This window comes from Melozone crissalis, unplaced genomic scaffold (genome assembly GCF_028551555.1).
Source record: "Melozone crissalis strain CALT ecotype California unplaced genomic scaffold, PUWL_Pcris_2 ptg000027l_1, whole genome shotgun sequence".
Classification (NCBI taxonomy): Eukaryota; Metazoa; Chordata; class Aves; order Passeriformes; family Passerellidae; genus Melozone; species Melozone crissalis.
In genome coordinates this window covers 5,270,521-5,296,916 of record NW_026535805.1, presented here as the reverse complement: position 1 = coordinate 5,296,916, position 26,396 = coordinate 5,270,521, and the positions used below count along the sequence as shown (strand labels likewise).

The window sequence follows — 26,396 nt, the reverse complement described above, 5'->3', positions numbered from 1 at the left end:
CAGAGCTGAGTGGAACAGAGTCTGGTTGTGCCAGGCTGGGCAGAAGGGCTGCAGGGCAAGCTTGGGGTCCTGGTGCTGCCTCTGGGCTGGCCATCATCCACAGCCCAGACATCAGAGGAGGGGCTGAGAGTTCAGCCTGTGTGGAAGATGGTCTGCAGCGATAGGGCACATATGTGAGAACCTCCCAGGAAACTTTAGGGTTAGAAACTAAAGAGTTGTAAGCTGCTGAAAGATAAGATTCAGAGTAACACCGTGGAAGAAGAAAGAAAAGCTTGTGGTGCTCACAGGATATTTAATGGAGTTTTGAGAGGGTAAGGAATCACAGCCAGGAGGGGATGAGATTTTGAAGCTAGAAAGCTGCTCTTGTAGACTTGGACAAAAGGAATTCAGGTAAGTGCAGAGGGCAGAAACCAGACAGTTCTTTATTTCACCACACAGGCTCCCTAAGTGAAGAGCAATTCTTACGCAGCTGTCAAAGCTGTGGGACAGGGCAGGAGCTCTTCATTTTGTGCCTCGTATTGCTTGGGTCACTTTGCAAAATCCCTTCAGTGGGCAGGTGCAGACTTGTAGGGTGCTTCATCCCCTGGACTTTATTTTCCCCACCTTTAAGTTACCCTATAGCCCTCTGTCCTCTTCAGCTCTTTGTCTGACCCTTTGATTTTGCATAAATAGACATAATTCATCATCAGGAATCACCTGGCTGGGGAGAGATACTCCTTTCTCTGTTTTTTCAGGGAGTCTATGTGAGTTGTAGTTCTCTTGGTCTCCTGATCCTGAGGAGGCAGCTGCTGGTGGCTCAGGGATTCAGGTGGTTTCTGCTGTCTCGCAGACATTCTGCTCTTGGGAGCATTCCCTGCCCAGAGCAGCTCCTGGGAGCATTCCCTGCCCAGAGCAGCTCCTGGGAGCATTCATTGCCCAGAGCAGCTCCTGGGAGCTTTCCCTGCCCAGAGCAGCTCCTGGGAGCATTCATTGCCCAGAGCAGCTCCTGGGAGCATTCCCTGCCCAGGGCAGCTCCTGGGAGCATTCCCTGCCCAGGGCAGCTCCTGGGAGCATTCCCTGCCCAGGGCAGCGTGGCAGCCTGAGGGTGCTGCTGCAGGACCCAGCCAGTGTGGGGTCACCTGGTCACTCTGGCTGGGACACCTTACAGCCAGCGTGCCCTTGGGACTGCACCCCAGGGGGAGGATTTCAGAACCTCTTCTTTTGCTTTCTGGGGCTTTTCTGTCCAAGTTTCTCGGCAATAACTGAAGGGTTAATGACCACACTGTTAGTCATCAGTGCCTTATCAGTAGCAGTTTGGGCTGCAAGTGTGTGGTTGTTCCACTGTCTTCCCTCAGCCCGGGAAAGAAGCTCACCTCTTTACCCTGGCGTGTGGCTGGGCTCAGGAAAGTGAGGAAACTTGACTCATGCTGTATTGTTAATAAAAATGTTGCAAAAATTTCCAGTTTCCCCTGCTCGATACTGCAACAAATACACAAGTGTGTGAGAAACTGTTTGCACCTAAACCACAGTGATTTTGAGATGGGATTGGCCACAGTGCTCTGTAGTTAAGCATATTTGTCTATGGGAGTGGGACTGTAAAGCAAGTTTTTGTCTGTAATGTACTGATGTTTGCACACAGAGATTCTGTATGCAAAATATGTTGCTGTGAACTTACTTTGCAGAAGGTTATATCAAAATACAAAAGTTACTTACTATTATTATGCAAATCACCTAGTGATTAACCAAACCTCAAGGTTAGGAACCATCTGCAAAGCAGTTTTTCCCAAAGTAGATGCTGTGGGACATGAAATGGTCTGACCTGTGCTAAGACCATATGGTTCACAGTCTTGTCTGCTACATCCATGTGCTTGAAACTGGAATGTGGCCCTATGAAAGAAACAAAAAAATGCTGTGGCTGCCTGGCTGTGGCAGCATGCTCAGACAGAGCAGCACAGCTTTCCAGTGCCCACTGCATTTGGAGAAGGGGCCATGGGAGAGCACTACCCCTGGTTCTTACCTCTGTGCATCTCCAGCCTGTCCTCATGGGAAGGGCTTTTTAAGAACACATCCTTTTTCCAGTTGAGTTTTTTTTTTATCATTTTAAGGAAAGAAAATGGTGATAATCTTTGCTGTCACCACTTTCCCAACAGCAAGTTCATGGGGTCCCTGAGAGCACTGGGTTTTTACATTAGCATTTGCATTTTCAATGACAGCTCTGGCTAGAAACATGTGTGTCTACATGTCATCAGACATATATATGTGTTTAAAATTTTTTTTGAGCTCATCCTACTAATTCAGATGAATAACCATTGAGTTGATTCATAGATTTCTGTGGAGATGCTGGTAAAGTCTTCTATAAAGACTGAGTCAAAGGGTCTGGGTGTGGCAAATTAAACCAAGGATCTCTTGTACCTTAAACAGATATTCATGGCCAAACCAACAGAGTGATCAAATCAGCTGAAGTCCTGAATAGTGTGTCCCTATAGGACAGAGAAAGAGAAGTGAATTTGGAAGCCCCAAAGACCTAGTTCTGCAAAATTTGTAATGGCCAATTATTTGTTAGGAAAAGTGATGACTCACTTTGGCTTCAGTACACTAGAAGATAAAAAAATTAAAGCCTGTTAGTTGTCTTGCTTTCTGTCCCTTGCTGTTATTTTTTTTAGTAACTTTTGTTTCTTTATTGCATTTTTCTATCTCTGCCTACATTCTGTTTCCTAAATGCTGTTGCTGTCTGCCTTTTCACTTGAGTTCATCCCCTTGAATTTGCTTGAAGCTTGGTCAGGGTTTCAGCACTGTGCTTGCTGCTGGAGGAGGTCAGGGCTGCTCACAAGCAGTAACACTGCCCTGCTGCTCTCTACTCATCTGCAGAGTCAAACTGTTTAAAATTAAGATCCTGCTCCCACTCAACTTCTCCATTTGGGGTTTTCCCCAAAGCTTCCCAGAAGCAGATGGTGCTTCCTGGAGCTGTGCTTGCAGAGCACTACAATTTCTGCAGCGCTGCCTCCTCCCGAGGAATCCAGCTGGATGTGCCCTTCCCTCAGAGCTGGCAGGCTCAAGGGAAGCCTGTGTACAAGCTGTTGTGCAGTTCTGGTGTCAGGTGCTGATGGCAGGGATGAAAGGACACCTTCTGGGTTAAAAAGCTTGACTGTAGAAGGGAGCTTAGGCTGTGCTGAGAAATGCAACTCAAATCAATTTAATTGATCCCATAAAGAAGCAGCATGCCTGCAAATTGGTGCCTTTCCCTTGGCCACTGACTTCATGATGCAATGCTTTGTCTGTTCCAGACCTTCATGGAAGGTTCAGGAAAATGTGCTGTAGGCTGAGATACCTCCTGGAGGGGAGATGGAAATTGAAATAAGTTAGAAATGCTTTGGGAAAAGGCAAAAGAGGCTATATGTTGGATTAAGTACAAATGAGAATAGACACTTTCTTTGGAAAATTAGTATTTTAAATAACAGGAGACTTACAACTTAATGCTTTCACAGAAAATATAATAGGTTACTTTAGGAAAGAAAGAAAAAAAAATGAAAACAAGAGACCAGAAAGCAAAGGAAGAGGGCAGAGGAGGATAAGGAAAGAGTGGGGGTAGAGATGGAGCCTAAGGCACTGCCTCGAGGGCAGCACATTTTGGACTGGGGCGGGAGGCTGATGCAGAAAGAGGGAGATGGAGGCTGCCAAGAATCCTGAGTGTACAATTAAGTTGGGACTACAAAACCATTAGGGTTTATGGTCACTTAAATTCTTACAAAACCAAATAAAATGTTTATTTTCTTAAAATGGATTTTATTTCAGTTTGGGAGTTCTGTTTGAGTGTCTCATGCCTGTGCAGCCTGTGGCATGAGCTGATGTGACCGAGCCAGTGCTGCTTCCTCTGTGAGCTGCCACTTCACTTCCTGCAATGGGTGGGTTCACACGCCTTTGCCAAGGCTACTGCAAAGGGCTCCCCAGGATTGGACCTGGGTGTTTCTCATGTCCTTGTGTGCTTCCTGCTGCCCTTGTACTTTTTCTTTGATCGCATCACTCACCAGTTTGGTAGAAGGTGAAATCTACTCTGCATCCTGGATTCCGACAGTGACAAACGTCCTTGGTAACCTGGTGTTGCTCCAGATGGTAAATGTGAAGTCCCTGCATCATTGCAGTAAGGCAAAATGCTTTTCAGTGGCTTGCCTTGTATCCTAACACTTCTAAAACATTTTTATGCATGATCTTTTCAAAGCTACTCTGGGGGATTTCCACTCCCTTGCTGTTTTAAAATGCTTGTACTGCTATGCTAACCACAAAGCTCACGCTGGTAGACTCTCTCTGTCTCTGTCTCTCTCTCATTTTCTCCCCATTGAGGACCAGCTACAGCTTCCAGGTATGGCTTTACCAAAATGTGTCTTGTTAATGCTGGCAGCAGCTTAACTTACCAGAATTATTTCTCATTTCTGAAGGGCTATTCAGGGGCTTGGCACACAGGGGTTGGGGGAAGGCTGCAGACCCAGAAACGTCTCAGGGAACAAGTTCACCTCCTGAACCGGCGAAGTAGCATCATGATATTGTAAGGGTGAGAGGCAGAGCCTTCTTACTGAGATTTCTCTTGGTGCTTGGGAAGGTGATAAAGCATTCAGGAATTGCCACAGAAGTGATGGCAAGTTTATTTTCCAGCTGTGGATGAGGTTATTTTAAGACATAACAGTATTCTGTTGATTAGAAATAGATTTCTTGATAATGCAAAATTAATTAATTAATTCTTTTTAGAACATCCAGGGAAAACAGGAGATGTAGGAAATAAGTAAACTGGCTATAAAATAAAAGGTGCTTTAGCACCAGACACACTTCATTAATTTTAAGAGTGTATTTTTAAAAATTTTTTTAAATGCAGTGTTGTAACCGGTGTCTTAAAACCCTAAAGCACTCTAGTCTTATGGGAATTCATTGTAATGCTTGACTGTACCTCTGTGCAAAGGAAACCTTACTGTCTTACTCTGCTCAGTGAAAATTTGCCTATGGACATGAGCACACTGATGCTTGCTTAGTAAGGCTTTACTGTGCCTTGAGGATGAGGTAATATTACAGTTGGAACTTCAATAGCATAGTGGTGTCTGTATACAAAAGAAAATGTTTATTTTGCTGTCCTCTGCAGCAACATCCCCCGGGGGTGCTCAGGCACATATCCAATAGGAAATGGTTGCTGTTAGAAGTACTCTCTCCTGGGTACCAGCTGGTCACTGCCCTGCAGCTTGTAAGTGACTGGGACAAGAGCAGAGCAGTTCCTGAGGTTCCCTCGCTGCCAGGTGAAGGGGGAGTGAGCCCTGAGTGCTGGCAGTGGGTCTGTGTTGGTGCAGCAGGGGATCCTTCCCTCCTCAGCCTCTGTGCTGCAGGGTCACACAGGGTGCAGCCAGGGTGCCTCTCCCACATGGGCACTCTGCCAGTGTGTTCTGTTGTCAGCAGTCAAAATGTTCTGACTCTCCATGGGCTGGAAGGGACAAGGATGATCCCCCAGTGATGTCAGATGTCATCAACTCCTGTTTCCACATGGCTCCCTATAGCTTGCTATATCTTAAATATGTATCTCAGACTGTACAGATACTTCTAGTCATTCTTTAGGAAACTGTTAGCTCTTCCACTCTGTGTGTTGAGTTGGGGCATATATTTTTTGTCCCCAAAATAGTGGAGTTTTGGAGGACCTTAGAGTAGTAAATCATACAACTTTGTTACTTAATTCAAAAGTACTGGAAGCAGTTAATCTGTTCATAAATTTAATAGTTTATAAGGCAGCTTAGAGAGGGTTGTTTTAATGCAGCATGCATTCCCCTCCATTCTGTTTCTGCCTGTTACCTCCCAATGAAGTGGCTTGATCTTAGACATCCAAATTTGACAAAACTTTTCCCACTGTGCTTAAGACAGTTCTGATCTACCATAAAAGGTAGATAATTTTAGAGGGAGGGACAGGGCATCTTCTCAGCCTTGTCCCTCCCAAGTGTCTTAGCGTAAAGCAACAGAGGTGGACTAGAGCTACAGAAAGGTAGGTGCATAACCTTTTTTCTGTGCCCTGTTGTATGTATGACATGGAAGCTGGCAAGTGAGGAAGGTGCTTTTTACTGGGAATACCCCAGTCCTGGAGCATGGCTGAGCCTCACGCTCCCCTCGTGCAGTGAACCTGGCAGGAGCTGGGCTCTCAGCCCCATTTGCTGGGCAGCAGGACCAGGGATCTTGTCTTCTTGACCATGAGTGGTGATCAAATCTGTGATAACAACCTGGATATTTTCCCTTCTCAGTCTGAGACATGGTGGCACCCAGTGCCTGTGCCTGGTTCTGCTGTCCTGGAAGTTTTGGCTGTAATGGTGCACTCACAGCTCATGGGGTAATGATTGTTTCACATTGGAGAAAAGAGGAAAAACATGTTCTCTTTTAAAAAAGCAACCACATTGTAAGGAATGGTTTTTCCTGTGTGCAGAAAGTATGTCTTTGTGGCTAGAAGAAGTTAATCTGTCCACAGTGGTTCAGTGTGATCAAGGTTGCACACAGCCTCTGTCATTCTGGCTGCTGGTGGTGGAGAGAGAGAGCAGCTGTGCTGGAGGGAGCTGTTTGAACATGGCTTTAAAATGTTGATGCAATTTTATATTCTAGTAAGTCATGCCCATGCTGATTTTTCTCCATATTATTATGTTCTGCTCAGTTTCTGAACAAGAAGCAATTTTAAGTGTGGAGCATTTTACTGGAAAATGTTTGGGCTCCGTTTGGTGTGGTGGTGTTAAAACAGGATCGCTCCCAATTTATAAAGTTTATTTTTGTTATGAAAATTCTCCCACTTGAATTATTTCCAGTGAGGTTAAGGCATCTGCATGGAAAGAGTTGTTCCAGAAGCATTTTGCTTGTGCAGCTCGTGGTGCAAGCAGGGCTGGGATGCTGAGGTGGTGGGAAGGTGCAGCTGTGAGCTCTTTGTACTGCACTACATTTGAGCTCCCACTCATTGGTAGCTGTTTATAGGACTTGGGCTTAGTTCCTAGTGATTCATACCACTTTTTTATGTGTGGGTAGGATTAATTTTATTTATTTCAGTATAGGGAAATCCTTTTTTTTTTTTAATGTGTCTTTTAATGTGTCGCTTTTCAGTCTCCATAAATTGGGGGGTTTTGTGTGTGCTGTTGCAGTGCAGTTGCAGTGAAAATCCCTTTCCAGCATGCACTGTCTGCCACAAGAGCATCATTATGCAGCACGAGCCTGCCGCTCTCTGCTATTTTAAACCAGCATTACAGTTCACACGTGTGCTGAAAAACTGCAGCATACACAAAGGCAGGACAGCTTCCCCTTGCTGGAAGCTGTGAGCAGACAGAAGTGAAAGCTCCCTCAGCCCCTACCTACGCTGGCCAGGCATCAGCGTAAGCAGGAAATTGATTCAGATAACCCTGGGCTTTTCTCACTGTCACCTACAGCACTTTTTCCCCTGACGGTTTCCCTTTGGTTTCAGTTCCGAGAGCCCTGCGCTGGGAGCCAGGAGTGGGAGCAGAGCTGCTGCAAGTGCCCTGAGTCACTGGTGAGTGCTGCCATGGGAATTACACTGCCTGGGCTCCTTTGGATCACATCCCACTGAGTGCTGGCTGTCAGGGGCTGCTGCTTCTCAGCTCCTCTGAGCCTGCCCAGCTGATTCACATGGGCACCTCTCCAGCTTGGGCAAAGCGCTGCCATCCACAGGCCCCTCCTGGAGCAGCCCATTTCTTCCAGCAGAACAGCTGCAAGCCCTGCAGCAAAGCTCCTGCAAGGCTGGCAGCAGCAGTGAACTCCCTCATCTTCTGAGGTTTCCGCTCTGCCCTCCGAGCAGGCAGCCTCCCCTTTCACCTGGCGTGCTCTTTCCTGTGTCCTGAGGTGCCCTCAGCTGTGCAGTGCTAGCTTGGGCCAGGCTCAGATGGAGGAGGTGCTTCCATGGAGATGCCAAGAGTATCCATTTTTAGGAGTGGGATCTGGGTTGGGTGCATTTTGAAGTTGTTTAAAGAGATACAGGCTCTCATTTCAGCAGGAGAGTTGGAAGGTGGTGTACCACAGCAGAGTGCTCCTTGCAGAAAGAAATGGGAGTGATTTTGTTTGATTTAATGAGCAGTGAGTGCTCTGGAGGAGTTTCTTGATGGAATTTTGGGCTGCTGAGTGTTTCTTTTTAATGTGTCTCATAACTTTTTTGCCTAAAATACGTCACCCCAGCTGGAGTTTCTGGAGTTAAGGAAGATTCCTAAAGGCAGCATAGAATTGTTGTCATTGTTGGTTTTATTTTAGTGTGTTTTTACACAGTGATGCATTAGCTTGCTAAACCATACCATCAGATGAGGTAAGTGCTGGAGCAGGATAGGACTGGGGCAATTGTCTGCCAAGTAAACGGGAGAGAGAGCAGCAACAAGAGAGAGGAAGGAAACTTGCTCAGGGTTGTCACTGACCCCGGACAGAGTGAGTTCTTAGGCAGCTCATCCTGAGGGTGGTCCATGCTCTGGAAGTTAATGGTGACAGCTCTCCATCTGCCTTAGAAGCAGCAGGAACACTCTGCTGCTGGCATCTGCTCCTGAGGCAGCCCAGACAGGAGACTGGTAATCCCTCAGGCTGCATTTCGTCATCTCTGGCTGACGTGAGGAAAAGAGAATTGCTCCTTATTAGGTGTCAGGGAACTGGAAGTGCATTTTCAGAGGAGGAAAGATCGACTGTTTAAAAATGAAAGAAGCAAATGGACAGCCCTGTTTGGTTTGAAGCAGGAGGCTCTTCATTTGGAGGAACCAAACAGGGTAATTTGCAAACTTCTGTTGGAATAATAAGTCTTTAATGGCTGGAATATGATTATGGTTCATATTCCTGAGGGCTACCAGTGTTAGATGCTCAGATGTGCTGGAGTATGTCAGACATGCAGGCTGGTGAAAGGCAGGGAGACTCTCACCAGCTGAGGAGGTGAATACTGTGTACAGCCACTAACGAGGGTGCTCAGTTACAGGAGCACTTAAATGTTGGCTGTGGAATACATTTTAATTGGTTAAGTGCTTTGGTGTGTTTTTGAATCAGGCACATTTTCTGTCTGCAGGATTTCCTGGCCCAGTATGGATTGTTAAAGTGGAAAGGAAAATGGATGTTGCTCTCTGAAGCCCAAGGTGCTCTGTGGCAGCTCACTAATTGCTGCTTTTGTGGGCCAGGAGCCGCTGCAGCAGGGAGGGAGGGCGGAGTGTCAGCCCTGGGTGCGCTGTTTCATGCCAGACACAAGGTTGTTAATGGTGATGTGCTGGCCCTGCTTCCCTCCAAAAGCGGCAAATGCCCTGGGTGACCTTACAGGAGATGAGTGAGAGCTCTCAGACAGGTGCTGATGCCAGTAAGAGTGACTCCAGTGACTGACAGGGTGGGTGGTGCACACAGAGAAAAGACAGCATCCTTTACAGCACAGCTGTAAAACTGAGCACTTCCCTCATGAAATCAGGATCTGGCAGCTCAGGTGTGTTTTGTACAGTCCTGTAAGGAAAACGCCTTCCAAGTGCAAATCTGCAAGAAATGCCAACCAGAGTGGCTCTAGGGCTTGAGCTACTTGCAAAAAAATAGAAACTGCAAGGTTGAGGGACTGGTGGCAAATCTCAAGGTTTGTGGCATAAGGCTTGGAACAAATGTTGATGGTTTTTCCTATTGGAAGATTAACATTGCATTCCTTTGCTGTGTAAGAGTTATGGTAGGTTGAAAGAAAAACTTACGTCACACTTCTGATTGCAACCCTGCTTTTCTTTCTTTTTTTTTTCCCACCACTTCTTTTAGACAGAATTAATATAGCCAAGAACCTGCACATAATCCAGTAAAATAAGAGTTTACTGCTAGAAATGAATGATCAACGGGAAAAAGAAAGATGTCAAGTTAAGAGGCTTCAACTCCTGTAACACCTAAACTGAAGGTAAAATCTCTCTGCTGGCTTCTTTTTTGTTTGCTCCTTGCTGTGAACTACAAAGCCATCTCCTCATCTCCTGCTTGAAGCAGTGCAATGAACTTGTAAATTCATGTGGGTGGGCTCTACTTTATGTGGAGACTTTCCTGGTGAGCATTAAGGCCAAGACTTGGCCTCTGCTTTCCCCAGCTGTGTCTGAGACTCGTGTCGTTTTTTAAGAGCTAAGAACTGCTGCAAGAAAACAAAAAACAAAACAAACAAAAAACCCTCAAAAACCGACCAAACCATAAAAATCACAATTCTGTGGAATAATTTTCAGACTGTGAAGCTCTTTTCCAAAGAAGTGTGCTTTGATGCTTGCAGCGTGATCTTTGTTTTGTGGTTCTGTGAGTGTTTTATTGTTCTTCCGTAGCTGGCAGCACGTTTCCCTCTGAAACCTGTGTCCCCCCTGCAGATGAGAGCCCTGCTGCCCGCAGCAGCCTGCTGCAAGCGGTAGCCGAGGCAGAGTGGCTGCCAGGGAGTGTTGGAAGAGCTTCTCCCTGCGCCTGCTTGGCTTCCCAGCGCAGCTCCCATGGCCTGTGACGAGCCCGCTGCTCCCTCGGGCACCTTCACACGGCAGAACTCCTCCAGCACCGGCTCCCTGGACTTCGAGCCCAACGCCGACTACAAGTTCGTGGAGAGCCTGGAGGAGCGCTACAAGTGCGCCCACTGCCACCTGGTGCTGCACAACCCCCACCAGACGGGCTGCGGGCACCGCTTCTGCCAGCACTGCATCCTCGCTCTGAGGTGACAGCACGCTCCTCCCTGTCCGCAGGCTCCCCTGCTCCCTCTCCTAAAAAGAGCAGCCCACAACTCCTATAAATCAGCAGTGAGTGCCATAGTGATATTGCCCACCCAGTGAGAGGCTGAAGGAGTCAATGGCAGGGCTCTGTTGAACCCAGGGTGAAAAACGCCAATCACTTTTAAAATTAAAATGTAAAAAAATTTAAAATTTAAATTTTAAAAGTTTAATAGTAATAAAATGGTTATAAAAATAATAATATAATTAGAATAATAATAATTTGGACAATTTGGATTAGGACAATATGAGACAACAGAAGCAAAGAGTTACGGACGTCCGGGTACCTTTTTCTGGGCAGCACAAGCCTGAAAAAGGACACGTTAATAGAGCATTAACCCTTAAAAGCAGTAACCTATTGCATATTCATACATCTCATACATGATGCATAAATTCCATTCAAATACAGGATTCTGTCTGATCAGTGTCAACTTCTTCCTCTTAATCCTGATGGCATCTTCAGGGCTGAGCAAGGCGGGAAGAAGTTAGTTTCTTCTGATAATGGGGCAATAAATTCTCTTTCTCTGAAAGATTTAGGTGTCCTGTGGCTGCTATCTGGTGCAAGTACCTCATTCCTTTCTTTAAAAAAATATCCCACATACATAGGTCTTATTTTAACTACAAAAATTACCTTTTAACCACAAAACTACATTTACCATACTATTGAAGTGTTAATACAGCACTACTAATCAGTACAATAAAATACATATAGTAAATATCTGTGTGGAGCCATATAATATGCTCTTTTCACACCAGTGACTGCGTGCTCAGTGTTTTAAAGGTGTCTCTAAAGACCTTACCCCGTCTGCAGGGAAGTCAGCATAAAGAAACTGTTGATGTAAGCTGATAGTGCTGTGTGGTCTGTCTGTCTGCCATGGTGCTCTTCAGAGGAATTTGCTGCATTGATGTCTCACGGTGTTGGTGCTGGTGGTTAGACTAGGCTGTGTTCATTTGCTTCTGTGTAATTCCTCTGAATTCAGCAGAATTGTAAGCTGATGTTAATATTACCTGATGCTGCAGTCAGATCACAAGGCTGCTGGCATGCCTCTTCCTTGGTACAAATGAGTTTACCCTCCAGACCTGTCTGGGAATACATTATGGACTCTTTGGTGTGCCTGAGGACAGGATTTCACTTGGAAAGGTTGCAGATGAGCCTCTTTATGTGGATGGATATCACTAATTACCTTTTGTGAACGTTAGATGCTTCATGTTTGCTGCTTTATCTCTGGGTTAACTCCTTTTGCACTGCCACTATGACTGTTTTCCTGGATTTTACATTATTCCTGTGCCTTTTAAGAAAGAAGCCATTAGATCTCCTTTTAGTGGCATATCAAGGAGGGCACTGCTTCTAGTAGACAAAGGCTGGGTTTAAAGCACACAATGAGAATTTTTGAGATATGACATTTGTGATTTGCAGATGGTCAGACAGTGATGATGTTCCCTTAATTAAAAAACACCTTGTGGTTCTTACCATTGAACACTCTTAGGACAGACTCTGCTTTCTGTTATGTATTCACAGTTACTGCCTTATGTCCTCTTTAAGCTATGGGCAGAATTTGGCTGTGCAGTTGCCAGATGAAAGTGTTTTTAAAGGATTTTTTGCTATTGTTTTTATGCTATCTACTGCTGACTGCTGTCAGAGTCAGATTATAGCATAGCCCAATTTCATAAAACAAATTGAATTTCCTGTGGGTTAACACGACTCTTCTTTTGATCTAGAGAGTTAAATGCAGTACCCACCTGTCCTGTCGACAAAGAAACAATAAAAATGCATGAGGTAAGTGGCTGTAGCTTTATTTCAGCAATCAGCATTTACATGGGAAAGGCAAGGCAGCTGAGAACAAGGTGGCTTTCAGTCCTCAGGGCAGAGCAGTTTTTTGTCTCTGAAATAATGCTTAAGGAAACAGTCTACTCAGTGATGCTCTCCCAGAAAGGGATTATGGCTGTCTAGCTTAAGCTTCATTTTGTACCTCATGTTCTAAAGTTATTTCATTTTAGTCCTCTGTATTTCCAGTAAAGTGTTCAAGAATTTCACAAACCTTTGAATCCTCCCAAGTCACCATATGTATGGTTTTTTAAAGGAGATTTTACTGACTTGCTTTTTAAATTCCCTGTCTTGCTGGAATATCTTGTTTATTTGATTGTCTTCGTTTTAACTTGGCTATAATTTGATTTCTTGATTATCTCCATTAGATCTCATTAACCCTGAAGACCTAATTTACTTTTGGGTAACTTTTAGAGGAAAAGAGAGATAATCCTTTTTATTTTGCAAGCTGTTGTTGCTTTTGGTTGTTTTGTTTTATAATGGATTCATTTGTCCTTATTTATATACCAAAGCTTAAAAGTATACTATATACTGGTCCTGCCAGAAATTTTCCAGGGAAATAAAATGTCTCCTTCCTCTCTCTCCTAATCCTGATAGGAAGTTATAATCAGACTATCTACAGTATTTTTGTTTTTCATTTTTCATCTTCTACTTCTTGCAAATTTTGATGACAACAATGGAGGAAGATCTCTAAATAAGGCTGAGAGTTTGCTCTGGGAGCTTCATTTGCTTCTGCATACACAGCTGAGAACAGTGCTGCTTCTCAGAGGTGACAGAAAGGATATCTCAGCATCACCTCCATCCCAAAGGCACTGCTTGAACAGAGTGGAGCATGCACAGAGCTGGTTTGGCTTTCAGAGCCTGTTAGCTCCAGCTGCTTTCTTCTAGATACAGGCAGGCTCTGGCAGTGCTTATACAGCTCCTGTGCTACTAGTCCTGCTGGCTGTGGGATGGATCAGCATCTCTGGAATAACTACATGGGGAGAAAAAACCTATGCTTTCTAGAAATGTCATAAATGGCTGAATTTATAGTTTCAATACAAATTTTCAATATGAATTATCAAGAGCCATACTCACAATTATGGTGTCTGTGCTTGACACCTAGAAGATCTGTAGTGATGCTTTGTTCTTTTATATTATTTATAACATCCCATGTGACTGCATATTAAGGCTGGTTTGCTTCCTTTACAGGTATTCAAAGACAACTGCTGTAAAAGAGAAGTTCTCAACTTGCATGTGTTCTGCAAAAACTTTCCTGACTGCAATTCAAAAGTAATTCTGGGGCGATATCAGGTTGGTTTGCTTGATCAAATTTTGAAGCCTTTGATTTTCATGACAGCTCTGTGTATTTATGATCAGCTAAATTCCCGTGATTGTCTTCAGAGTTATTGTAGCAATTTGGTTCAAATACAAGGATTATGACAGCTATACACTGTAAGTAGCATAGATTACAGCTTTTAGCTTGTTCCAGCTTTGCCTTGGGGTGTTGTTTTTTTAATAAGAACCATTTGCTTTATGTGGCCTTTGTAAATCGCAGTGTTCATTCATATTCTGAATGCGTAGGTGATTGTTGATTGGAGGGAACCACACTGGCCCTTTGGCATTTACCCTGCTGCTGTGTGTTGCAGGAGCATCTGCAGCAGTGTTTGTTTGAAAGCATGCAGTGCACTAATGATGGATGTCAGGATCGAATTCTCCGCAAAGACCTGAAGGAGCACTTGAGCCAGCACTGTAAATTCCGGGAAGAGAGGTGCCAGTACTGTAATACACATGTGGTGTTAATTAACATAAAGGTGAGATTACGGAGCATTCCTGGGAAACCATCACCTGTTTCCCCTTGATATTGCAGAGTGAAAAGTTTCCAGCATTGCAATAGCACTTAACTCCTGAAACAAAATTTGGCTGAGTAGCTGAAAGAGAAAGTATAATAAATGTAATTTAAATGATACCAATTATTGATGCTCTCTTATGAACAACAAAGTGATATGTGACTTGCATTTGTATGTTTGGGATTACTTTTTGCATAGTTTCCTCTGTATATACTACTTTACAAAAATGAAAGCCATTGCCTTGTTCTGTTTTCTTCTTCTTTAGAATCATGAGAAAAATGACTGCCCTGATTATCCTGTGCCTTGTCTCCAAAACTGTTCACAAATAATTCTGAAAAAAGAGGTACTATTATTTTTTTCTGATACTGCAATTCAGCATATCACATAAATTTATGAAAACTGAAAGCTGCAGACCACATTAGCCCATGCCAATAAAATTTCATTGCTCTAAGAGTTTCCTTTGTTTGATCCTAAAAAGGATATATCTCCCATCTTCTAAGTGGATTTTTCTGTCACTGCAAGCCATGGGTGTTTTGCAGCATGGAAAAATACCTGGCTTGCTTATTGATTCTGAATACTTGTTTTTCTGGTAAAGTGATTGGTGGTGTCATGACAATGGCCTTTATTCACCCTTTTTGCAGGCATTTAGATTTTATTAGTGCTTTGAATGACTACGTGTTTATTTAATCACAAACTGCTTCATTAATACATGCAGATTGAAAAGCACCACGCTGTGTGTCCCGAGGCAGAAGTGGACTGTCCATACAAGCAGTACGGCTGTCATGTAAAGGTACTGTTTTACACATCTTTGTCTGTACCAGGACTGGACTTTGTCTCCCAAACCATCAGAATAATTAAAAAACCAATTTATGTCCTTTCACTACCATTTCTGCTGGCTAAGATGAAATACTAGAGAATCAGGATTGCCCTTCCCTCCCTTTCAAGGCATAAAGGAGACATTTTGAATGTTTGCATCAATAATTTTTTTACCAACAGCTTCACAAATCTGCTTATCTTACTATTTTATTCTTTCACTTCCCCCCTCTGCCTCACTAAGGTTAAAAGAGGGAAACTTGCTGAACATGAAAACAGTGCCCTGAGGGAACACATGCTGCAGATTTTAGACAAGAACTCCCGGCTGGAAGAGCAGGTAAGTCATATTTAATGAGCACTCTTCAGCAGTTCTTGACTGGTTAGAGGACGATACGAGATTCTACATTTGTTGCCTGGTACATTTTAAAAGACTGTTTTTATGGTTTTTGAGGTTTTTCACACCTCAGAAGACAGAGTAAGCTCTTCTAGTGAAGCCAGTTAATTACAGGGAAACCTCTGTGTGCTCAGGCACATATATTCTCCACCAGGCACAGTGGGAGGCTCCTTGCTATTGCTCACCTCATTTGCTTTCAGTCTCTGCTTTACACTGGATTTGAGGTTTAGAGATAAAGTAATTTAAAGTTTAATTGACTAGCCAGGTTGCTCCAAAAGCAGCCTTTAGGTGCCCAGGTCACCTGCTCTGTGTGGAGGCAGCACAGAGGACAGCAGAGCCAGTTGCAGGCACCTGTCTGCTCAAGATCACTTCTTTGGCTCCCAGCAGGAGACACTGGGTGTAGGCCCAGTCCTGTTAACTGAGTTGATGGGGGACTTACTCTTTGCTTGTTTATGCAAGAAATAAGAGTCCCAAACTGCTAAGAGTTGATTTTGAAGTGTGTATCCCTCACTGAGTCATCTCTTCTGCTGGTTAGACATCAGCAGAGGAAAAAAATGCATATACATACACATGCACCTGTGCATGTAAGTATATATTATCCCACTATAGAGCTGAATGGATCATCACGATGGAAATGAGAGATAGGAGCCTCTTTGCACCTGGAGCCACACAGATCTGCTCAAGAGTCTGATTACCTTATGTGCAGTTCTTGCCAGTGCTTATTCACAAATAGTGAATGAAGGAGTGCTCTGTCTAGCTCACTTAGAGGATTTGCTTTGTAAACTTTCCCACTGTCTCTTATATAGTCAGATACATTATAATTTCTGCATCGTATGTTTTGATGTTCCTTAGCATTTATACTCTGATTTTTCCATCTGTAGATATCTGACCTGTATAAGAGCCTGGAATGTAAAGAGATTAAAATCCAGCAGCTAGCAGATGCCATTAAGAAGTGTGAGAAAGAATTCAGACAGTATACACAACTGTTTGGTAACAATAGCAACTTGATGGTAAGCACTCAGGTGAGACATTGATTTTACTTTTTTTACCAATTGCTTTTTTGCATCCTGAAATATGTTTCTCCAGTAATTGTTGTTATTAATAGCACAGCAGTAACAAATCTCCCCAAGATCTTCTCATTTTTTTACAATATGGTATTGTCTTTTCCTTTTAATCGATACAGAAGTTTGGATACATGTCTGGGCAAAAAAGCACAGTACAAATCCTCATGGTCAGATGCCCAGGGCAAATGTGCAGGTGTAAATTTGAATAATGAGCTGAATGAAGTGGTGCAGTGTGAATGGGTTCTGAATGAGGAATGGCTTCTCAGTCTGTTAATGTGCTGAATTAATCATGAAGGAGCATTGGGATAAGTTCCTAAGCCAGCAGAGCACTTTGAATGCATCACATTGTTGCTACTGCTGACATGCTAAAGACTTCACTATCTTAATTCAAAGCAAATGCCTGGTTTTATGGATATCTCTTGTCTCTACTTCCCACCCTCTTCCAATGGCATGAACTGGGAAGGCTCTGGCCAGTCACCTGGACAAGTCTGCACGCCTGGAATCACAAGTGAAGCAGCTAATACAGATGGCAAACCAGCAGCAGAGTAAACTAGACCTGCGGCCCCTGTTTGACACCATTGAAACCGTGAAACAGAAGATTGCCCTGATGGAGACGTACGACCAGCGCTTGGGTATGTTGGCACTTCCCTGCACACGTGGGGGGTTGCTGATTTACTGCTGGCTAAGTGGGGGTTCTGGTGCTACACTCGGGCAGTTGGAGCTCTTCACTAGAAAGGGCTTTCTTCTTGCATTCTGAGACCAAACTGCGATGGTGTGTGCGGTGTTCTCCCACCTTTCCCTACTGCAGTGTCTCCTGAACTCCGATGGCACTGCAGGGCCACAGAGCCACAGAGCTGGCCTTGGTTTGGCTCCTGCACTGTGATGGAGGCCATGGTGCTATTCAGGCATTCACGATTTATAGTCGACAGCTTTTCTTATTCAACTACCAGCTGCTGCAATTACAGTTTTAAAAAGTTAACAGCTGTAGTTCATAGCCTGTACTCACACTTGGGTAGATCAGTTTTGCCATCTTGAGCCTGGGTGCTCGTTTTATCCAGGGCTCTGACGGTTTTATTTTACCAAATGTGTCTCTCTTTTTTCTATTTCTTTTTATTTCCCTCTTCTCTCAGTTGTTTTGGAAGATCAATCCAGCAAACATGATCGCCAGATCAATAATCACAAAGCACAGCTCAATAAAAACGAAGAACGATTTAAGCTTTTGGAAGGCACGTGCTACAATGGGAAATTAATCTGGAAAATCACGGACTACAAGAAGAAGAAAAGAGAGGCAGTGGAGGGCCGTGTGCCGTCCATAGCCAGCCAGCCCTTCTACACCAGCCGCTGCGGGTACAGGCTGTGTGCCAGAGCCTACCTGAACGGGGACGGCTCAGGAAAGGGAACCCACATCTCCCTCTACTTCGTGGTCATGAGGGGCGAGTTTGACTCGCTGCTGCTGTGGCCATTCAAGCAGAAGGTTACACTTATGCTTTTGGACCAAAGTGGGAAAAAAAATCACATTGTGGAAGTCTTTAGAGCTGATCCCAACAGCAGCAGTTTCAAAAGGCCAGATGGAGAAATGAATATCGCCTCTGGCTGTCCGCGCTTTGTGCCGCACACCGTCCTGGAGAGCACAAAGAACACCTACATCAGAGATGACACTCTCTTCTTGAAAGTGGTCGTGGATCTAACTGACCTGGAGGAACTGTGAAAAGCCCAGTCAACGTGACTGCTGCTTTTGTGGTGAGCACCAGCCATGCAATAGCAAATTGCCACCAGTCAAGCTACTGAGAATGTTTCATGGCTTTGGACTACAGGACAGATAAAGAATTGCCAAAGCATCAGCCTTTCCTTTTCTACCCTTTTTTCCAAGACTGCATTTTTAAGGCTAGAAGTCCAGGTTGGCGCAAAGATACATTCAATCCAGATTGGTTCAGTCTAGGCTGGGAGGAATGCTTGGCTCCCATCCCCAGACTGCCATTTGGAGATGAACCTCCTCCAGTAAATTCCCAGGAGCCCAGGCAGGCCTGTGGGCTCCTCTCCCTCACACAGAAGTGAAGCCATGCCCAAACATGCAAGTGCATTTCATCTGTCTGCAATGGAAACATTTCAACATTAGCAAATTTGAATCAATGTGTCTTGATCCCTCCATCTCCTGGATTTTTGAAGCAGGGAGAATGGCTTCAGTCAGGCAGGGTAAACATTGGCCAAGTATCTTGTATCTTTTTTTATTTGTTTTAATCGTGTTTTTCCAGAAAGCCCGGAGGAAGGAGCCAATGCCTCTTACTTGTTTAGCCTGTTTTTTCAGCTGTACAGAGTACCCCAGGTCACAACAGCTCTCTTGTGTCCTTTCCACTCCTGCCTAGTGCCTTGGGACTGGTTTCCATTGGTGGTAAACATCCACAGTCCCCATCTGAAGCCAAAAGCTGCAGGTGCTTCTCACCTCTCAGGACATGGCCAGAGGCAGGGCACTCAGCCAGCCTGCCAGCTCCTGGCTGCACTGCTGGAGGAGGGCCAAAACTCCTGTTCTTTTGCTTCCACATCTGTGCAAAAGAGATGTTTTCTGGCCTTACCAGCTCTACAAAAGGCAGGAAGAGCTTGGGGAATAGCTCACTTATGTAACATGCACTTTTCCTCTCTCCTAGAAGTTTGGGCAAAGGGGGAAAATAGATTAGGGAGTGAGGTTGCTGTAAGAAGCCAATTTTGACAATCAGTGCAGCTTTAGTGTTTGTTAAAGGATGACACAGCTGCTGACCGTGATGTCTGAAGATCTTAATTTTTATTCCAAGTTCCTTCCATATTGCAAAGGAATGTGTGCATTGTACAGGGTTTATTGGAGACACACGAAAGCCACCAAGGTCAGGCACTGAGGAACACATGACACAGAACACATGTGCCTTTTTAAAGCCCTTTGGGTGCCTGTAAGAGGGATGTAATTCTGCATGCTCAGTGATTTTGTTATTACAAGTGGCAGAATTTTGCATCTCTCATCTCTTGCAGGTCAGGCAGGGAAACACCTCAGCATTATCCATTGCTCCAAAGCTTATCAAGAGACAGCAAGAAACTAATCTGGTTTTGAAGTAAGAGTAAACTAGGCAGGATAAAAATCAAAACAGGGCACGGACTGAAAGGCATAAGATAGAAAATTCAAGAGGGCAAATGTGGTAAAATGAAAAATACCCTTCCCATGAGGGATGTTGATAAGAATCTAAATAATTCAAGGATTGATACCAAGATGAAGGCAAAGTACTTTATTTTGTATCTGCACTCTTATTGCTAGACATTCACTTTCCCACATGGTTTTCAGGGCATAATTCAGACGCATGTATTTTCTAACTCAGGGGTGGAGGGGAAGAGACCTTAGTAATCTGTACCTCCTGGTGGATTAGCACATGGGAAATCTTTGTTTTGATCTAGAAGTCCTTTTGTTTTATAATGTCAAGATGTACTGAGCCACCATAGGGGCTTTCCATGTTCCCGGGGACAGACTGTGAGGAACAAATTTATTCTTGTGTACCTCCACCATTGACCTCAGGAGTCATTTCAGCTGTAAAACAGAATGAATTAGGCATAACACTTGGTTACAGAAAGAGCAGGCTTGTTTTGACAGTGGTGTGCCATTCTGTGACATCAACCCTGAGCCTGGATTTCATGTCACTCATTACTTTAATTTTTGTCATGTAACCTTCAAAGTGACACAACTTCCATAATAACCACTAACAACTGATGGGAATGTACCATCCCTGTGTCCTGGGGCTCTCCAGGACACTGTGTGTTCAATACAGAAAGTGATAAAGGACAAGCAAGAGAGGCAAGATGGAAAGGATGTGTGTGGTCTGTATCCTGGCAAATTCCCAGCCCTCTCTGCCTCCACCACCCCAAATGTAAAATGGAATAATACTTGCAGAAGCACTAGGGCTATTTAAATGTTTGTGAAGAAGTTTGAGCATGAAAAGAGCTAAGTATTATTACAACTCCATTTCTAATTGTTAGAATAGGTGATGGCATAGTGATGTGGATAAGTGTTTAGTGTTTTCCTAGATAGATTTTGGAAGCATGTTTGGTTTTATGCAGTTCCTGCTGCAGTCTCTCCTCTACCTACTGGTTGGGTTTAGGTTCTCGCCATGAATATTCTTTTTAAAATTCTGAAGCACAAATTCATTCTGGGTGATGGAAACATCCCTTTTGAAATACTGCCTATTTTATAAAGAATTAGTTGAGAAGATTAATTTTTTTAAAGACAACCTTCTTTAAATTTGTTCTTTTTAGTACAGAAATTAGGAGATTTATGTTAAAAATTTCAGTGATTTTTTTACTGCTTGTAAACAGGGTTTTAAATTTCATCCCATTCCTAATAAAGAAAAAATGTTGTATAGCATGAACTGTCAGGAAGAATTTTGATGTTGCATGAAGAATACCAAAAAACTTTTCAATAATATTGTACCGGGTAAGTAACCAAAAGAGCATAGGGTATTTCTACATCAGCATACCATATGTTTCTAATGTATTTATTGATAGTTTGTAGTTGTTTGAATATCTCTTACTACAATAGAGGCATTTTTCTAGCCGAATGTCTTTACTGTGTACATAAACTAATGTAAGAATAAATAATTTTATCATCCTTCTAGAGGGACTGTTTTTGGCTGGACTGAAGGAGACTTTTAAAGATGTGGAGTACTGGACGTTTGTTTACACTAATTAAAAAAAAATAACAAAAACCAACACTGCTTAAGATTAGGAATCAATGTGCTTCACGGGTATTTTGGTTTGCACTTGGATATCGCAGAGCAAGTTCAGTAAATCCTAAGCTAGATCAGATGAATATCCTCGAGGTCTGAGGCTGCACTGCGATGACAATTTGTGCTTGGGCCGGCTTTGGGCTCAGCAGGGCTTGGATTTGTTTCGGTTCAGAGCAGGAACAGGAACTGTTCCAGAATCCCGCGACTGCGGCGCGCTTGGGAACGCGGTGCTGTGCAGCGGGAAGGGGACGCTGGGCAGGGCAGAGCCCAGGCAGGCGGAGCGGGGGCCGCGATCGGTCCCCGTGAGGGAGGGCGGGCAGGAAGCGGCGGAGCGGGGACCGCGATCCATCCCTGTGCCCGCGGCTGCCGTGAGGGAGGGCGGGCAGGAAGCGGCGGCGGGCACCCCCAGTTCTTCCGGGGCGCGGGCGGCGCCGGCCCAGGGGCGGCGGAGCCGGGGCGGCGGCCGCCGCAGCGCGGGTGGGTCGGGGGCCCGGGGCGGCCGGGGAAGGGTGGGCCGGGCCGGGCCGGGCCGGGTCGGGGTGCGGCCGCCGAGGGCCGTGGGCGGGATCCGTGATCCAGTGACAGCCCGACACGTAGGTGTGGGTAAAACCCCCCTGGCGTCTGCGGCAGCGGCACCCGAGCCGGGTCTGGCCTCCGGTTCCTGGTGCAAGGGCATGAACGTGCTTTCCCCCGCAGTGGGGTGCGGTGTCATGGAGGGGGATGTGCTCCTGTGCCGTGTGCCCTGGGATGGCCCTGCTGGAGCGGGGAGGTGGGACCAGGGACCCTCTGTGGTTCCTTCCAAGCTGTCCCACCCTGTGCTTCCATGGCGCTGCCATCAGGCGTGCTGGTTCGATTCCTCTGCTTCTGAATTTACCCTCCGCCGCCAAAGTCTTTTGGAAATAGACAATTCAATATATTATTGAATGTCCTTTTGCTTCTGACTAGATATGGATAACAGGAAGGATGAGAAAAGCAGGACGCTGTGTGCAACCTCAGAAGAAGGGCTGAAGGCCCGAGGTAGGTGCTGTGATCTGTTGCTGTTCTCTGGTGTTGGTTTGTGTGTCACCCTCTGTGTCACTTACTGGGTTTGCTTGCTTGGTGATTCCCGTAGACCATGGCACACTGGAAGAGCAGGGAAAAACACAACCAACCTGTCAAAACAGGGATTTATTGTGTTTAAATTCTACTGAGAGTCATTTCAGTAGGCTACAGTCATTAGCAGGCTTGTCACTGTTGCCCTGTGTTGCCCTAAGGAAAAGAAAAAAGGAAACGAAAGCGCAGCAGAAGCAGATCCTCATCTGTTTCATCCACATCGTCTTCTAGCAGTACATCCACTTCTTCCTCCTCATCACGCTCTTCATCAAGGTCATCTTCTTCCAGCAGTAGTAGAGGTAAGCTACCTGCACATGCACATGGTGTTTTCCAGTTCTGATAGCACTCCTGAGAGCATTTAAAGCTTGTTTTAGAAGTGGTGAGACCACCACAAAGTGATAGTGCAGAATACCAGTGCTGCTTGTTCAGGGTGTTTCTCTCATAACCCTTTCCTATTGTATGTAAAGGTGCTGGTTCACACACAGTTTGCAATGTTCTTATGTTAATTTGAATTCCTTCTAAAGACAAACTGCCATTCAAATAAATGTTACTTGGTAAAAATATGCTACATATATTTAAGCCCCTCAGTTTGCTGCATTTTCAAAACACAGATCTTTTTTTACTTCCCCGGTCTATCTAGACCAGAGTTGTGGGTTTGACTTTAGTCCTCCTTTGGTCTTAACATTTCAAGCATTTAACTTTGAGGACTCAGGTGAAGCTGACACATCTGCAGCATCAGTAAGTCAGGTATTTTCAGCTTCCATGTTAGCCCAGTAAGTGGCAGTAACTTAAGGTGTTCTCTTTCACAGGGTTAGTTCAAGCTGTGTCGATACATATAGCTGAACTAAAGCACTCTCTTCATTTGTTTCACATTTCTCTGTCTTATCTGTAAAACAAATGCCTTTTTAACAATGCTAAACTGAGTGTTTGATTTTGTTATTAATTTTTTCTTCAATTTTAGATTCTCCTAAGTCTAAGTCAAAGAAGAAGAAAAAAGAAAAACACAACAAAAAGGTAAAAGTTTACAAAGAGAAATAAGGAGTTAACAAACAAAACAGTTCTTTATATTTCAAAAACCTTAAATGTGTAAGACAGGGCTTTTTTCTGTGGCTGTATAAATCTAAATCATGCTTTTAGGGTTGTGGTAGCTGAACTGATAAATGGGCACTTGACTTTAGACAAAAAGAGAAATTATTTAAGTTACTATTGCCAATCATTGCTGGTCCAGCTGGAATTTAGAGTAGTCTCTGAAAAAAAAGAGAAGTGGGGAATCTTGATAACTTTATAGAATTTGCCGGAAGAAATTATTTATAGTTGGTGAGTCATAAATTCTTGCTGTTGTAATTTTTCTATTCAATTTTCAGTGATTTTATATGTTGGGGTTACTCTAAAAGAGAGAGAACAGGGAATCAGACCTTTTCTGTTGCTCAGAGTCCCAAGGGTTGCTAGCTCTGGTGCATTACTTTCTACTGCTTGTCCAGCAGTGGTAAGGGCAAGCAGCAGTGTCTGTCTTGACTTGAGTGGCCTTGAGAGATCCTGGTGGGTTTGGGGGATTTTACCCTTGTTAATCTGTAAGCATAAGAGCATATCTTCTTCTTGTAGAAAAGGAAAAAGGAGAACAAAATGAAGAAAAAGAAGGAAAAGAAGAAAAGGAAAGAGAAAACAGGCCCTGTCCAGCTTTCCAAGGTATGCTGGTCTGAGTGTGAAGCCCTGTTTTATTTCTCACCTACATACTTAATCCGTCCTGTCATAAAAATGTTTATAGGATCACCAGCTTGGTCATCAACCAGTAGAAACCTCTCTCTTTTGTTGTGGACAGTAAGGAAGTGTAAAAGATTATTGTCTGCAATTTTACATGAGATTTGTACAGAACAAAGCTTATGTCTTTTTAACATGGGATCTCATTTCAGTTCTTCAAAAACAAAAAGAAGAATGAAAACTACAGCATGATAACCGGAAAGAAAATTAAGATGAAAATAAAGAAGACTAAGGAAGATATAGAGGTAAGAGTTAATTAGTCTAAATGTCCCTGAGAAAAAATACTGGATCTTTAAATATCTTTTCTAGTAGTAATTTTTGTAGAAGAGTGGGTCTTGCAGTTAAGAGTTGTAAAGTGAGGGTAGCTTTTAATGTGGCTGTGATGCCCTCTGAGAAATTTGAATTCACTCTTTTGGCAGGTTTTATGTTATGAAGGGGCTTGGAATACTCAGTCATGAGCAGATAAACCAAAGGATGCTTGTGCAGGTTCTTAGAATTTCAGCTTCTAATCATTAGGCAATTTGTAGCTTTCTCTTACACTGGTGCTAATTGTACTCATCTTCTTTCAGTCTCTTGTGATCAGTTGTGGTAATTGCTACTTCACTGTGGTTTTCTAACACATGCAAGACTAGCCTTTATTTAGAGAGGAATTTTTAAAATCCCAGTTGTATTACTGCACATCCTCCTGCATTTTCTTAGAGCAGTCAAATGTTTTTACTGAGATACCTAGGGAAATAAATAACCATGAGTTGTGTTGTGTGCTATTGCTGTGGGTGTTTTGACTCAGCCCTTAAATACCTTCACTCTCCAGCACCTCAGGGTGACGTGCAGAGGGCTCTGGTGCTGGTCAGGAAGTGTTACTTCCCTGAGGTATCCAGCTTGGCAGATTCAGGGTCAGCCCTCGTGGTTCATTCTACAGCTACCAAAGCAGTCCTGAGCATTCTGAGTTAAATTGGACTGAAAACATGTTATCTTCTCTCTGTGACACCAAAGGGTGTGTTAAATTATGCTGAATGTTTGCTAGTTTTGTTCCAGAAGTCTGCTGGTTACAGTATTCAATGTCAAATATTTGATGTTGGTCCTTTTTTTGGTTTGGGCCTGTGGTCTTGCTGAATTGAACAACATCCATTCTTTACAATGTTTAAAGATTCAATAATTTTTTATAAAAAGCTCTGGAATTGACTGGTTGGGCCACTTCTTTTTGGGAAGAGAGAACCCAAATTCAGGGTTCTGTTATGCTGCATAAGCTGCTGTTTATACACAGGGATAAAAAGATATTTCCCAAAGCTGAGGACTTGCTAGGAGTACAGTGCAAGTTGCCTCAGCCACCAGAGGGGAGCCTCTGTTGTGCCTGTGAGTTCCCTCCTGGGCAGGCTGGGAGCTGCACCATGACAGCCCAGTGGAGCCTCCTTAGGGAGCCACTTGGGTAGTGTCTCATGGAATAGTGACAGCTTGTGTCCCCATTGCCTGGCACTTCCCCTGGGCACCCACTGGTACCAGTTGGACCCAGCTGTGTCAATGGCACTGGCTTTGGGATGTGGAAACCCACAGAAAACGGGGATCTGTGGCCTTGCTGCTGAGTACAGCTCTGTTCAACCAGTGCCTCTGCTTGTCTGCTCGACAGAGAGACCGGAACCGTGCCCAGCTCCTGGAGTTCCTGAACTCTGCCTTGTAACAGGAGGAGCCCTCACCAAGGACTGCCAGATGTGCCCACCCAGCCATCATCCTAGCAGGACACTAAAGAGAAACTCAGGGCAAAGGACATCAAGTTGGACAAGACCAGGCCCTCCTACTGGGAAGAAAATCGGGACGTCCTTTCTTAATGGCAAAACACAGAGTAGCTGATAACTTGTTCATGGAGATCCATGTCCTCCTTTTGAGATCCTAAGGTAATAGCCAGGCTGTGGTGTTTTAGAAGAGCCTAAGTGTGTGTTGTTCACAGTGATAAGAAGTGACACACTGAAATCCAGCAATGTAATTTCTATCTTAACTGCATGCAGAATGCACTCTTAATTTCAAATGTCTTAATTTTTCTAGTAGCTTAAGCAGAGTATTTGTAAATGTTTATTTGAAAGATGAGGTGTTTCTTTCATGTATATTTTTTTTCTGGTAGTGGTTATGCATATCATAAAGAGCAAACTGACCTTTGTAAATAGAACATCCTTTTACATAAATGATTTTTTTTGAAAGTTCA

At 44.1% G+C, this 26,396-nt stretch overlaps 2 protein-coding genes across 3 annotated transcripts in view; both read left to right on the top strand.

Annotated features, from left to right (window-relative positions):
• TRAF5 (TNF receptor associated factor 5) overlaps nucleotides 1-21,290 on the top strand; it is a 23,337-nt gene extending 2,047 nt beyond the window's left edge. Inside the window, exons 2-13 of one of the 2 annotated variants that reach the window (XM_054280159.1) lie at nucleotides 7,433-7,498; nucleotides 9,730-9,862; nucleotides 10,308-10,639; nucleotides 12,411-12,468; nucleotides 13,708-13,809; nucleotides 14,145-14,309; nucleotides 14,611-14,688; nucleotides 15,061-15,135; nucleotides 15,403-15,495; nucleotides 16,434-16,574; nucleotides 17,080-17,248; nucleotides 17,747-21,290. In XM_054280159.1, coding sequence (XP_054136134.1) covers nucleotides 10,425-10,639; nucleotides 12,411-12,468; nucleotides 13,708-13,809; nucleotides 14,145-14,309; nucleotides 14,611-14,688; nucleotides 15,061-15,135; nucleotides 15,403-15,495; nucleotides 16,434-16,574; nucleotides 17,080-17,248; nucleotides 17,747-18,324 — 1,674 coding nt within the window. In that variant the 5' untranslated portion in view covers nucleotides 7,433-7,498; nucleotides 9,730-9,862; nucleotides 10,308-10,424 and the 3' untranslated portion in view covers nucleotides 18,325-21,290. Of the gene's footprint in view, nucleotides 1-7,432; nucleotides 7,499-9,729; nucleotides 9,863-10,265; nucleotides 10,640-12,410; nucleotides 12,469-13,707; nucleotides 13,810-14,144; nucleotides 14,310-14,610; nucleotides 14,689-15,060; nucleotides 15,136-15,402; nucleotides 15,496-16,433; nucleotides 16,575-17,079; nucleotides 17,249-17,746 lie in introns of both variants that reach the window. The other variant, XM_054280160.1, reaches the window with a different exon arrangement.
• LOC128939452 (ADP-ribosylation factor-like protein 6-interacting protein 4) lies at nucleotides 21,021-26,396 on the top strand. The gene is made up of 8 exons (XM_054280413.1): nucleotides 21,021-21,060; nucleotides 21,530-21,829; nucleotides 22,298-22,369; nucleotides 22,606-22,743; nucleotides 23,406-23,458; nucleotides 24,047-24,130; nucleotides 24,355-24,447; nucleotides 25,827-26,396. The coding sequence occupies exons 1-8, from the start codon at nucleotides 21,021-21,023 to the stop codon at nucleotides 25,875-25,877; spliced, it is 831 nt and encodes a 276-aa protein (XP_054136388.1). The 3' UTR covers nucleotides 25,878-26,396.